The 14,540-nt window shown below is 36.3% G+C and overlaps 1 protein-coding gene across 1 annotated transcript; it reads right to left on the bottom strand.

The window, feature by feature from the left end:
- Positions 1–382: 382 nt before the first annotated feature.
- Positions 383–3,319, bottom strand: TTR (transthyretin). Its single transcript, XM_034429662.2, has 4 exons — positions 3,174–3,319; positions 2,245–2,384; positions 1,165–1,300; positions 383–698 (listed from the first exon to the last, which is right to left on the bottom strand). The coding sequence occupies exons 1-4, from the start codon at positions 3,240–3,242 to the stop codon at positions 591–593; spliced, it is 453 nt and encodes a 150-aa protein (XP_034285553.1). The 5' UTR covers positions 3,243–3,319; the 3' UTR covers positions 383–590.
- Positions 3,320–14,540: the final 11,221 nt, after the last annotated feature.

Raw genomic sequence — 14,540 nt, 5'->3', positions numbered from 1 at the left:
TCTTGAAAGTTACATGACCAATCTCAAATCACTTATTGTCTTATTTTTAATCAACCTTGAAGCCAGCATAGCCAAGGCACTCATTTAAGTAGTAATGAGTATCTTGGCTGTGCTGCCTTCAAGGTTGATTAAAAATAGTCAGGCACATTGGAAGGCCACCAATTTGGAAAATGCTGCTGTGCTATGCCTAAAGATATTTCTCCTCCTTTTTCCAGATAAAAGTTACACTGTGCCATTGGCTCTGCTTCCTCCAGATACACTTAGTACTTGGCTGAGAACAGGATAAATTCTAAACAGATATAAAGCAATCACAATTGTTTACAAATTGGTGCTTACTGAACGTCTTCAAGCCTACTGTTGAATACAACATAGAAAAAAAGTATTTCATGTTTCTTTAAACAGAACTGTATTGTGTTTGTTGCACATTACGCAAGTATTTAGAGAAATTTATTGATACATTAAAAAAATAGCTAAGCAGTAGCAATTACATGCTATTGCAGGAAACAAGCCATTGATAGTGCAAATTAACTACCTCCTTTAAAATATTGCTATAAAAGTGTAATAGAATTTTGAAAGAATTATGTAGGTTCTTATTCCTTTGGTTCACTGACAACAGCTGTGGTTGAATAAGAAAAAGGACTGAGAAGAGCAGCGATAGTATAATGACGATGACCAGAATCATTAGCAATAAAAACCACCTGTTAAAAAGAAAAGAAAAGAAAAATAGTTTGGGAGTGTTTTTAGTTAACACAATGATCTGATAGAGAGCAATGCAAAAGTAGAAAGATTGGCATTAAGTAGAATTGATTGTTTTCTTTCATTCTGAAATTTTACCTTTTTTTTTTTTTTACTGAAAATAATTAAACGTATCACACTTTTAAATCCAGCTGGATATGGAGATATGGGTCAATAAGGACACATATCGATGTATGAAAGCACACACATTTAATGTATATTATGAATCTTTTATATTTTTGAATAAATATAGATGGTCTTAAAGTTTATACTTATCAAACACTTCAATTCATATTTCTTCCCTCCTCAAATAAATGTTTATATAATAGCAGGAATTATTGGATCAAACTGCATCATAATTTTCAGGAATTAAATCTTAGGGTTTTTGTCAGTGGTTTATCTTATATTTTAATATTTTCAAATACTCACATCAGCATACTGATGAAATGAGGAAATGCCAAGTGCTTTCCAGTATGAGCTAGTGTCAAATTCCAACTTGTACAAGCCTTCTACAAACAACTCATCAGTTGTAAGTTCATGGATTTCTCCAAATTCATTTGTTTTCCTTAAATTAATATATGAGAGTGACATAGTCAATAGCTTTATTCAGTACAAATAGCATATTGTTTTATTCTGGCCATGGGATGGATTCAGAGTTAGTCATACTTAAAACATACACATTGAAAAGAATGGGACTCCCATCAGAATCACCAATGCTCCAAAATTGCTAGTTTCTGGACCATTAATTTGTTTTTAATTAATGGGGAAAACCAAATACAGGAGGAGTAATTCTATATGTGGATCTTGAACTAAGATTCATAATGTTTTGGAGCTGAAGCTAAGTAAAATTTAAAAAATCATGTCAGTTAAATCAGAAGTGCTCATATTTAACATAATGTACATTTTGTTTTATGATCAACCACCCGGTAGCAAAGCATATTGATTCCAATGAGATTTATTTCCAAATAGATATATACAGTTTTGATATTAGGTCACACTGTGTTTTCTGCATCCATTCAAATCTTTTTTTACACTGAAAAAATAGTTACCGGTAATCTCTAAACCCATATCAAAACTGATTAATACTGTAATATCCATCTATCTAAACTATTTGATAGATCTCCAGATTTTCTAGAATGAGGAGGATTGTTACATCAGATTCTTTTTCTGAGAATCATTAATACAGAAATGTCTGATTATATTAATTTTAAAATGTTCTTGCTATTAGTTACACCTCTAAAACAATGTACTAAAGGTAATGATTCACATAAATAAATAGGAACCATTATTTGCACCTATTTCCTCACTGAATCAGGATTTGGGAGGAGATAGTGTCATCACCATGCTAAAATAGTACAGTTCTGAGGAAATACCAGATCTACAATCCTTCAAAGATAATAAGCAATGAAAGTCTGTGGCTGATAGGTTTGTGTTGTTAATACATTCCATTTGAAAAGGAAGTAAAGTGTGATCAATGGATTCTACCCGACACTTTTCATGCGGTCTTACCCATTGGAAAACTCCTTCCAGGTCCCATCTTCACCGTTTTTGAATACTTTTACTGGGAGGTTGGTAGCTGGGGTTCCTCGAACTGCATCAAGGACTTTCACCATCAGAGGACACTTTGAATCAGCAGAATTATGGGATTCCTTGATACAGCAGAAGAGATTTCTATTAGAATTTTGGTAGGATACAGCCTGGTTTGTGAACAAGAGACTTTGCTTTACGTATACACTTTGAAGGATTTCTTTGGTAGTGATGGTGCTATTGGGGAAGCTCTAGTTTGAGCTAAGAATAAGTTAAATTAGCATAGAAATAGAATGCAACTTTGAGATATTGTTTATAAACTGATATTTAGAACATATGTAAACACACAGATATACAAAGTCCTGATAAAAGCTTTCATATCTCCTCTGAACTGAAATATTGTGACCCTCCTTGCTAGTTCTGCTACAGGCATTGATTTATGAATATTCATTCTATCCAATGTTGTAGATGTTACAAAAACCACACAGTGAACAGGGTATGGTTACAGATGCAAATAACTCATAGTCAAGACTTCACAGTTTCTTGTAACTACAAGTCAATCTAATTTCATTATACTGAGTTAGAAATGAAATGTAATCAGTTCACAAATTTATCTGTAGAATTTGATTCAACATGCAAGACATTCACATCTGTGCCGACATCTTAAATCCTTTTAATTAAACTAAAAATGTTACTAAAAATAAATATATTCTAAAAATGTTTAAAAGAAAAAACACATTTCATAAAGTTGGTTTTTTTTTTAAACCTCTGGCTATTTCAGTTGTTTGAAATAAATTTATGGATAAAAATGCAATAATCAAAAGATTGAATTGATGCCACGGGTTTTCCTACAGCAATTGTTTCATAATACTTACAAACAAAGGCAAAGGTGCCACTTAAACAATACTTACCACTGGTGCAGCTTCAATGAGATACCCCATTGTAGCCAAGCAAAAGAAAAGCAGAGAAGAGGGAGCCATTGTGTACGCAAATCAAGAGACTCTACCAACAGCTACAGGTTAGTGGGATTTAGGTTTTTATACTGAACCCTCGAACAAAACAGGCTACTTATCAGGTGCCTGTATGATTTAAAACTGCTGATTCTGATTATTTACTTAGCAAGCATCCCGCTGTGCAAAGCTTCTATCCAGTGGTCTCTTGCTGAAAGCTGTAGAATTACAATAGATAGGTGGAAGGAAGGACTATACAGGTGCTGGGAATGAGAGAATCAGTAACCTACACAAACATGAACCTTGCCTATTGGGATTACTCTGTTAGCATAAGCATAAAAGAAACGTGTTAAGCAACTGATGTCTGCTTAGATTTTACTGGCTCCAGCAAGCACATCGTGCAATGTGAGCCTGTAGGCATCTCTGTGACATTCACTCAACTAAAAAAAATTCTGTTATTTGTTTGGGTTGTATCCACTTCAGACTTTGGAGTTAAAGTGCTCGTAGGTTTCTTTCTGTTACACTATTCATATTTGATATAGACAAGTAGCTTGTATTGCAAGAGATGATACGTACGTCTCAAAGCAACTGATATTTGTCTGCATATACCATTGACTATGAAAACCCTGGAGAATTTTCATTCCACTCCCCAGTGATCAACTGACATCTCTTCTAAATTAGAAATTTGTTTCTTCGCCCCATTAGTTTTTAACAATAGATTGATGTACAGATGCTAATAAATGATAGTAAGGATCCAGGAGCTGATTATGTGGATATCATCCAGATACATTGGAATTACAGCTCCCAATCTTCTTCTTCTTCTCCTTCTCCTTCTCCTTCTCCTTCTCCTTCTCCTTCTCCTTCTCCTTCTCCTTCTCCTTCTCCTTCTCCTTCTCCTTCTCCTTCTCCTTCTTCTTCTCCTCCTCCTCCTCCTCCTCCTCCTCCTCCTCCTCCTCCTCCTCCTCCTCCTCCTCCTCCTCCTCCTCCTCTTCATCTACACATACACATTGCACGTCTCCTACCTTCTGAATATTCTGCATTTTCTCTCCCAGTAGGAAAGAGGTAAGCAAAAGTTTAGTTACGTAGCTGAACTTTTGATGGGGACTTTGCAGGCTGTTTCTAAGGGCTTATATTTCGATTACCTTGTGTTTTCTGCCTTAAAGTAGTGGGAATGTCTCCTGCCAGTTTTCAGTGGAAATGGTCCCCTCTGACAGGCCCTTGCTTTAAAGACACAAAGAAGGGCCCTGGCCTGGTTGTACACTGCTTAGAGATCACTTTCAAGACTGGCATCTTGGGAGGCCAAATGAGGGCAAAGCATTAATGAGGAAAGCCTGGCATTCTCCCTGGGGAAAGAGAGTGGTACTCATGGAAACAGATTAAATTGCAAATATTCAAATACCAAATGGATTATCTGGATTCCAAAGCACTTAAAAATCACACGCTGCTAGTTAAAATACAATTTTCTAATAAAGGAATCTCTCTGGAAGTCAGTATTGCTCCCAAAATTAATGATTCACCCTTAAAACCCATGTTTATGTAAATGCTACTTCCCGATTACTAGGCATTTGTTTCACACCCTCAAACCGGTTACTTTGTTCTCCCATTGACAATTACTTTCATGTAATTTGTTGCTTAAATTAATATTTTGCCTCTAGATATGCAAATTCAAACCAGACACGCATGAAATTACACTTCTTTAGAACGGAGATGCTCTTTTTGGATCCTACATACCATTTTAGTTGTAGATAAATATGTTCTTATTACTTTATTTCATAAAGATTGCAAATCCGAATCCACTATCTGGAAGTAATCCCCACTGAAGTCATCATGAGGAAATTCTTAACAGATATTTATAATGCTGATGTTAATAGTTTATATTTAAATTCATTATAACAGTAAATTCACATTTGCTGATAACTGCAAATTTATGATAACCGTAAATTCAGCAAATTTATTCTGAAGTCATTCTCATGTGTCCAGTGGGACTTACTCTGTCAGAGCAACTATTTTCTTGTAACTGTGTTTGAATAGACAGAACAGTACTAATAAAGGAAAATATTTGTAGCTCAGGGTTGAAATGAGAGGTCCTTGGTGTTCTTTGAGCTTGGTTGTTTTCTTGCAATGTTTCATTACCCAACTAGGTAACATTATCAGTGCACTGATTTTGTTGCCTAGTTTAGGTAGTGAAATGTCCACAAGAAAACAACCAAACTCATAAAGCACCAAGGCAGAGACCCCCCCCCCAGGCATTTAAGTAACAAGATATGTTAACCTCAGGAATAGAGGTATAACTGCCACTAAGATTCTAAAATGTATAGATTATATTCTGTGAACAGATCTGAACAATGAAGTAAAATGGTTTAAATTTAATGATCATTGGTAGAAAGCAGTGGTGGGTTGCTACCGGTTTGCCTCAGATCCGTGAATCGGTAGCAACGGTGGCGGGAGGCTCCGCCCATCCACCCGGACACTTCTGTGCATGCGTAGAAGGCACATGAGCAAACCGGTAGCAAACTAAATTGAAACCCACTACTGGTAGAAAGGTTTCCCTAGTTTCTTTTGAGGTATAATATTGTCTTTATTTGTTCTTCCCTGGTCCCAATAAGTTTATTAGAGTGAAAATTCACTTACTTTAGTAAATATTGAAATCACTAGTTCAGTCTAAGTAGACAAAAGACCTGGAAATGTAAATCAATTTGCCTTGTCAGTTGAATTTATGTTAATTCTCATCTTGAATGTTTCTTTCAGAAGTGGGTTATAATTTAAAATAGAAATCATTTAAGCATTTCAACCTAGCAACAGGGACTATAGTCTAGTATTTATTGAGTAAGGTGTGGTACAGTAAAATGCAACCAAAAAATAATCAGTAGACAAACTAAAAAGTCTGCAATCCTATTTCCACCAGGGAAGGAAGGCACGTGATCCTTTCAGAAAGCCCTCTTTAGTAATGAACTGTGCTACAACTGTGTATCTGTGCTATAACTATGGAGCACTTTACTACAACATTATGATTAAACTTCCTCCCACATTTAAATATCATTAGATCATTTCATTAGAGCTCTTATCATGTTATCTGTCAAATAGAACTGTGAATTCAGAAAAGCATTTTCCCTGGGAGTATGCAAAAGTATAGCATTACACTCTGAGATGATTGATAGCAAAATCTAGTTTGATTTTCCATTCATACAATTATGCTGGGCCAAATTATCCTTTTCATCTTCGTGCTTTGTATGGAAGGTGAATTGGAACTTTAGTGCTGCAGACTTGTACTTTGCTTATTTTTGTGCTTGTTAAGATCATAAACATCTTAGCTTGTGGGTTATTCCTTGGCATTTCTTCCTGGTGTATTAATGCAAGTACAAATAACCTTGTGGAAATGTTTGCTTGATTTGTTGTTTTTTTTCATCCTTCAGTTTATCTTAATGTTGCTTCAAATCCTATATAATAATGTAACATTGATATATCTTAAATAACTTTTACAAAAATGGATAAATTCTTTGGTTAGCCTGTACCAGAATTCTCCTAGTAGAGAGCCTTCAATAGTTGCAGCTGTATGCCTAGATATATTATGTTTTAACCTCAATGTACATTTTCAATGTCATTCATGAGAAGAGTAAATATATGTGCACTCACATACAATGTATACATAGAAAAATTACCTCAGGTAATGAAGACTGGCTATCGTTGTTCATTTGTACATAAACACTCCCATTAGTATTTTACTTCTGTCAAAGAGCAAACAGTGTTTAAAGAATCAACAGGATTGTAGTCTTAACAATGACACAGTTTTTAGGTTCCCGAATTTAAGAAATACTTGTGTAGAGAAATTTATTGATGAAGGCATTTTTATGGATCCAGTAGTCAGGAATAAAGTAGAATAACAGAAATAGCATTTATCTGGATAATTGTTTGCCATGCTGGAGAGCTTGACAATAAAATTGGCTACCCTGTTTTAAAAGATCTGGCTAGTGATAACACATTATTTCCTTTTTCATGTAGGAGGTAATCAAATGAATCTTTGCTTTTCAGGGTTTTGTTTCTAAATCTCCAGATCTTTTAAATCTGCACACATAAACATTGATCATATGACTAATGGTTTCCTATTGTCATGGTCCTGGTTTATAGTTAGCCACATACTCATAGTTACCTTTTGACAAATACTTTGTTGACAATTTATTAATGAAAGATGGCCCACATAATAAGTATTCAGTCTGTTGGTAGTATTTGTGTCTTCTATATATGTCCTTCTCTTTGCATTTCTGGGGGTCTGATGATGCTTCATTCACAAAGTGGTTTTAAATAATTTCAAATCCTTCCTTTCTTTATTCAACTGTTTTTACTTCTCTCTGCAAGACTGAAAATAATTCCTTGAATTTTTTGGTTCCCAGGGTTCTACCTTAATTAACAAATTTTTGTTCTTGCATTACTATGCAATCAAGGCAGCTCGGCACATATTAAAAAAGGATTATAGCTATTGCTGAGAGATGAAAAGCTGGCATTTTCATCTGTGGTTTAATCTGCAGAAGCAAGACAGGAAAAGGTTTGATGTTTCTCAAGGAGAAAAGTTCATAGTTCTGAAGTAATGTCTTGGAGTCTAGAAGAAGTTGCCACAAATGCAGTGCAGTATTCCAAGAGCCTACTTTGGCTCTGCCTTGCATGTTCAGTGGTACCTGTGGGAAGGGGTGGAAAACCATTTGTCTGAAATGGTGTAGGGTCTCCTGCTAGAGCAGGGGTTGGATTAGAAGACCTCCAAGGTCTCTTCCAACTCTGTTATTCTGTAAACAAAAAGTCCAATTAAAAAGAAGCAGGTTTCAATTGGGTGGTCATAGTTGCCATCTTGCACGTTTGTAGCTCTGCCACTGCAAGGACAGAGGCCTACCAAAACAGTTCCCCTCACCAGACATACAAAAATGATGCAGAAATCTCTGATAGACACCAAAGATGAATGTACTGTATTCTGTACACTTCTACAGTTGAACAAGCCACTGGATACCCCAAAAGTGCTTTTTTTTTCAAGAGGCAACTGAACTTTCTGGTTTTTCTTTGAAGATGTTTCACATACAGCTGCAATTATTGAGGGCTGTCTACTAGGAATAGGCTAGTAGACAGCCTAACCAAAGAAACGTCTTCAAAGAAAAACCAGAAAGTCCAGTTGCATCTTTAGGACAATCATGACCTGGAAGACTGATAATTTCCATAGACATTAAACGACTGGATAGTTCCACTATCCCAAAAAATTCAGCAAGCAGTAACTTCCTTTGTCAAAATAAGTAAACAAATATTGCAATCATTATTTTATGCACTTGGTCTGCAGACAGAAAATAGAAACTTCAGGCTGACAGAAGAAAACCTGTTATCACAGGGTATTGTTGCCAGATAGCTGAATAGCTGAATAGCCAAAGGAGAACATGGACAATTGGAAATAAGGACAAATGTGAGGAAACAGAGGACACTGTTTACTTTTCTGGCATCTGCAACAAAAACTGCAGCTAAAAACTGCAAAAAATGTGCTTGGGCTTACATGTGTATGAAATTGCATATACATAGTTTTTCAACTGCAATATTGTTTCAACAAATCCTTATTTTCAAGAACATATGCTAGTGATAACATAGAATCAATAATGATAAGTTTTTCAAATTTCACCGTAGGAACATATGATGAGTCATGTAATCTACAGATTTTGGCAATCATAGATTTTAAGGGGCTGCATTTGAGCTCATTGCTTGAATCAGGAAATATATTCAATAACATAGATCTATGAAATCTCTTGATGGATGAAGGAAAGAAAGAAGCAGACAATTTACAAGGTCACAGTACATAAATATTCCATTTTTTTAAACATCGAAGATGTTCAAAAAGCTGAACAATGTTTGATTTTAAGGCTATGTCTGTCTGATGGAGAACATGAGGATGTCTGGTAACCCTATCCCAGGGCAAAAATATTTCATTTATATGAAAAAAAGAGGAACTGTTAATAACAAGTGAAAATTGTAATTAGCCAACAGTACTGACTGCCAATTTAATTCAATTTATGATCCGTTAATCTTCTTTAGTTGGTGTGTAGTAACAGACTTACAAATGGAAGTCCAGATGCCAGATTTATTTTTGTTTGTTTGCTTCTTGCACCAATCTTAATGAAGAAGATGCTTTGTATGAGCATTTGATATTTACGAGACTTAGTATATGTATCCCTTGTCTTCCTAGAATTACGAACAAGCTACAAACAGGCTACACAAGCAATCATCTGAGTTTTGACCATGTGACTGTAGGGATGCTGCAACAGTCATAAGTCACTTTCTTTCAGTGCTGTTGTAATTTCAAATGGTCACTAAATGAATGGTTGTATATTGACAACTACCTGTACTAGAGAAAAACCAAACAAATTTTAATAGATTTTTCGTACATCACATTAAAAAAACTATAGATCCAGGTCATTACTATTTTACCCACTGAAATGAGTGGAGCATACACTATTAGCCTTGTCCAAATATTACATTAAAAAAAAGCATTTCTAGAGCTGCAGTGAAACTTTTGCAACATTTGCTTGAAAGCAATAGCTCTGCCCTATCACAATAGCATCCCAAACGATTCAGATGCAGTCTGCTTTTTTGCCTTCCTTTTAAGAGAGGATACAAGAGAAAATATTCTCTCAACTGCAATATAATAATAAACTGGGTTTAACTGGGTTTATTAGGCAGGTAAGGGCAAAGATGGCAAATTTTGTACACAGAGAAACAAGACTGGAATTGCTCATAAAGGGGGAAGCACAGCATGGCCCCAGTTCTGCACAATGGTCCAATGGGTATCTGCCTTCTAGTTGATGGAACCAGGCAACTCTTGACCCTGGGACGACACTTCTCGCAGCACTTTCTTGCCCAGACTCTTGGTGCCAAAAAAGCCAGAAAAAAGCCAAAAAGCCAAGTGAATTTTTGAAGTTCAACCAAATTGACCCCCTTCCCCAAATTTCCAGAATTTGGTGTTAAAAAAGCCAATCTGGCAACCTCTGGTTTGAGATCAATTAATACATTTAATGTGATAAGTGTTAATCCATTCACCAATGCAATTATGTGTTTTTCACATTCAATGCTTATTTTGCAAATTGTCTGCCTGTATTGGCAATCCTCAATACCTGCATTTCTTAGCTTTCTTTTCTTTCTGGCATTTTCTTTTATTACTTCTACCTTCAGTTGTTCTCTTATGAAAATATTTCATACATTGGATGCGGTGCACCTATAATCCATAAACATTTATGCCAGAATGAATTTGTTTACTAAAATTAATGAGTTTAAATGATTTTGTTCAAGGTAACCGCAGTCATAAGCACAGGAATTCTTCTTGGATGTATTGTAATATAAGCTTTCAGAGAGGCACAAAGTCCTGAAGTCTGAAATACTATTTGCAAAGGCATAAAGTCAGTGTATTTTAACCTTAACACAAATGACCTTCCAGAGCAAATTCCAAATATATGGCCAGTGAGTTAGAACTAATTTGCAAATCTTAAACAGTGTCACAAGAGAGTCTGAAGCTAAATTGACAAAATAATTCTCAATTGTTAAGGTTATATATATGGACAAGATAGGGAATGGGAGTGGGTGGGACATGATGTATATGATACATCTCATTAATGTATAAAGCATGTTTCTTTTGGAACTCGTGACACATGTATCACCCTCCATTATTTTCCCCTCAGAATGTCAAATGCCCTGGTAACTTTTTTGATGATTATTTTGAACTTCTTTCTGCTCTTTGATATGTTTCCAAATTGTTGAACTATCATGTTCACTTCTGCACAGATTGTGCAGTATGGAACAAATGGGTCTGAAATGGATAGTCATAGCAAAATTGACTAGAAGATATTGGTTGCCAATTAAATTCCCCAGAACCAAGTCTTTTGGAGAGAAATCAACTGATAGGAAGAGAATGGGAAGGAATTATTCCAACCTGTTACCCCCAAGTGATTGGTAAGAGAGGGAGAGCTACAGTTCAAATGGGATCTATGGTTATGTATGTGATTGTGGTTGTATTATACACACATGCTTGTGGATTTACATTTTGCTTGGTAAAGTTCTAGACCAACTGTGGATTTTCTATTTCTTGTTACTATGGCTATGTTTGTTTTAAAAAATGCTTGCTTTGGGAGATATTAAATCTTAAAATAGAAAGTGGCAATTTATGCAACTGAGGGCCAAACTTCACATTTTTGGGATGGCCAAGGGGTGCAGTGCGTGAAGAAAATATATGGGGTCACATTCAATTATTTTCTCCTTAGGTTTGGACGTCAGGGAATTTAGATGGCTGTTTTTAGGTTCATGCTACATTTTTAGGTCCAGTTCATAATTTTGGGGAACCTTGCAAACAATGTTCAGCAATCACTGACTGAAAATTCCGCAGGATAAAGACCATACGTAGTGCTGAGCTATGTATGTAGATTTCTTAGAAGTAAGAAAACCACATATTTTCCTTGTTGCAGACAATAAAAAAGGTGCAAGGTAAAAACAGTGCACTGGATCAGACAAAGTACACATCTATTTTTGTTTGGTCAACAAGTAGTCTCATAGCTGCGTTCAGAGAATTCATAAACAGAGATAAGAAAAATATATCCCTCCTTGCTGCTATTTTCCAGCATTTAAGGTACCTGCCTCTGATTCAGGAAAGGCTAAACAATTTTCAGGACCAGCAGTCACTGATAATTTTGCTCTGTGAATTTCTCCAGATCTCCTTTAAAATTAAGTATATTGAGAGAGTGACTGGCCCAAGGTCACCCAGCTGACTTGGTGCCTACAATGGGAATAGAGCCCAGAGTTTCTTTACTTTTAATCTGATCCTTTAATCTCTACACCAAACAAATTTCCAAAATTTAATGAAACATCACTCTTTATAGATTATTTTTGTGTGTGTGTGTTCCAGGGGTGGGTTCTACTTACCTTTACTACTGGTTCGCAACGGGATCGCACGTATGTGTAAGCGAAGCAAGCGCACGTGCCTTGTGCATGCACAGATCGCCGATGACAACATCCGGCAATGGGCGGGGCCACCCACCAGTTTTACTACTGGTTCTTGTGAACCAGTCCAAACCAGGGCAACCCACCACTGGTGTGTTCCATTGAGTCAGTATTGACTTCTGCTTGGACAAGTCCTTTCAGTTTTATTTGCAAGACTGCAGAACTAGAGCTCATAATTCCAGCCTGGTGTCTTAACCATTGCACCAAACTGTCTCTCTTCCAATATGTTAGATAGAATAGAATAGAATTCTTTATTGGCCAAGTGTGATTGTACACACAAGGAATTTGTTTTTGGTGTATATTTGCTGTCAGTGTAGATGAGGAGAATAAAATACATTTATCAAGAATAAAAAAATATAACACTTAGTGATAGTCAAGGTTACTAATAAGCTATCAAATCTTACTAGGAAACAAATAAAAACAATATAATTAAAGGATACAAGCAACATGGTTATAGTAATAAGTGATAGATACTAGTAAGAAAGAGAAGAATAATAGTAATACAGGCGTAGTAAATTATTTGACAGTGTTGTGGGAATTAGTTGTTTAGCAGAGTGATGGCGTTCGGGAAAAAACTGTCCTTCTGTCTAGGTGTTTTGGTGTGCAGTGCCTTATAGCCTCTTTTTGAGGGTAGAAGTTGAAACAATTTATGTCCAGTATGTGAGGGGTCTGTAGATATTTTCACAGCCCTTTTTTTGACTCGTGCAGCATACAGGTCCTCAATGGAAGGCAGTTGGTAGCAATTGTTTTTTCTGCAGTTATAATTATCTGTTGAAGTCTGTGTTTGTCTTCTTTGGTTGCAGAGCCAAACCAGACAGTTATGGAGGTGCAGGTGACAGACTCAATAATTCCTCTGTAGAACTGTATCAGCAACTCTTTTTTTCCGAGTTTGCGCAAAAAGAACATTCTTTGTTGAGCTTTTTTGATGATGTTTTTGATGTTAGGTGTCCACAGAAGTCTTAAAGCTGCCAAGTCTGAAGACCTCTGGTATAGTCCTTTAGTTTCTTTTTACTTTTCACATTTCTTACAGATGCCCCAAAGGTGCTTTTTCAAGAGGCAACTGGACTTTCTGGTTTTTCTTTTCTTCAGCTCATACAGAAGCTTCTTGGATGAGATGTGAAACGTCTTCAAAGAAAAATCAGAAAGTCCAGTTGCCTCTTGAAAAAACACCTTTGGGACAACCATGACCTGGTTGACTGAGAATCTCCATAGACATTTCTTACAGCTGCACACTGAAAGCTGAAATATAAGAGGCTTTCAAGTCAGCTTGCAGTAACAATATTTTCACAAGTGTGATAATTGCTCCATCTGGTGGTGTAAAGTAAGAAACACCAATGTTTCAGTATAGAACAGGGGTCTGCAACCTTAAACACTCAAAGAGCCATTTGGACCCGTTTCCCACAGAAAAGAAAACACCAGGAGCCACAAAACCCTTCCCATGCCTGACTATTTCTTGAGCGGCCACAAAACTAGCATATGTAGTTGAATTAAGTGTTCTGTTTTCTTCTGAAACTTTTCTTTTCTTGGATTTATCCATGGTTGGCCTACCGGGGGTTGAAAAACTCAATAAATGGCGTGCTGGCGGGTGTCGCACATTGGCGGTTGTGATCCATATTTTGAGTGACAGAGCCACAGCAGAGGGGTTAAAGAGCCACATGAGGCTCCAGAGCCGCATGTTGCTGACCCTTGGTATAGAGATTACAATTAGAATTGAGACTATATAGGCAGTTTTCGATAAAACAGAATTATGTTTTATAATTGATCTAGTGGTTAAGGCACCAGGCCTGAAAGCAAGAAATCTTGAGTTCTAGTCCTGCTTTAGCCATGGATGCCAGCTGGGTGACTTTGAGCCAGTCATTCTCTCTTAAACCAACTCACCTCACAGGGTTGTTATTGTGGGAAAAATAGGAGGAGGAAGGTATATTGGATATGCTCACCACCTGGAGTATTTGTAAAATTAATAAAGGTGGAATAGAAATAATCAAGTAAATGAAAATAATTTTTGCTTTCATCCGCACCTCGTTTTACTGTTTTGTTTTTGATATATGAGCATTAACAACAGTGACTGATATAGAAGGCTAAGGAGATGGTATTTCCAGCAATTCCCTGATATTGATGATTAACTAACACAAGGAACCTTTCAATTTATGATCCCCTTGGTTGAAAGCAATTGTAAATCAGTAAGCACAATACAAAGGTCGTGCTTACATCACACCCACTGATTTCAGAAGACTAAGACGAGATCCAATTGAAAGTCTTTGTTTTCCTAAATGTAGCTACCTACAAAGTGACTGTGCCAATGATATTTTTAACCACAGAGTTGTG

This window comes from Pantherophis guttatus, chromosome 3 (genome assembly GCF_059756535.1).
Source record: "Pantherophis guttatus breed Tessera chromosome 3, ASM5975653v1, whole genome shotgun sequence".
Taxonomy (NCBI): Eukaryota; Metazoa; Chordata; class Lepidosauria; order Squamata; family Colubridae; genus Pantherophis; species Pantherophis guttatus.
Note: the sequence above shows the minus strand (reverse complement) of the source record. Positions and strands in the feature narration are given on the sequence as shown.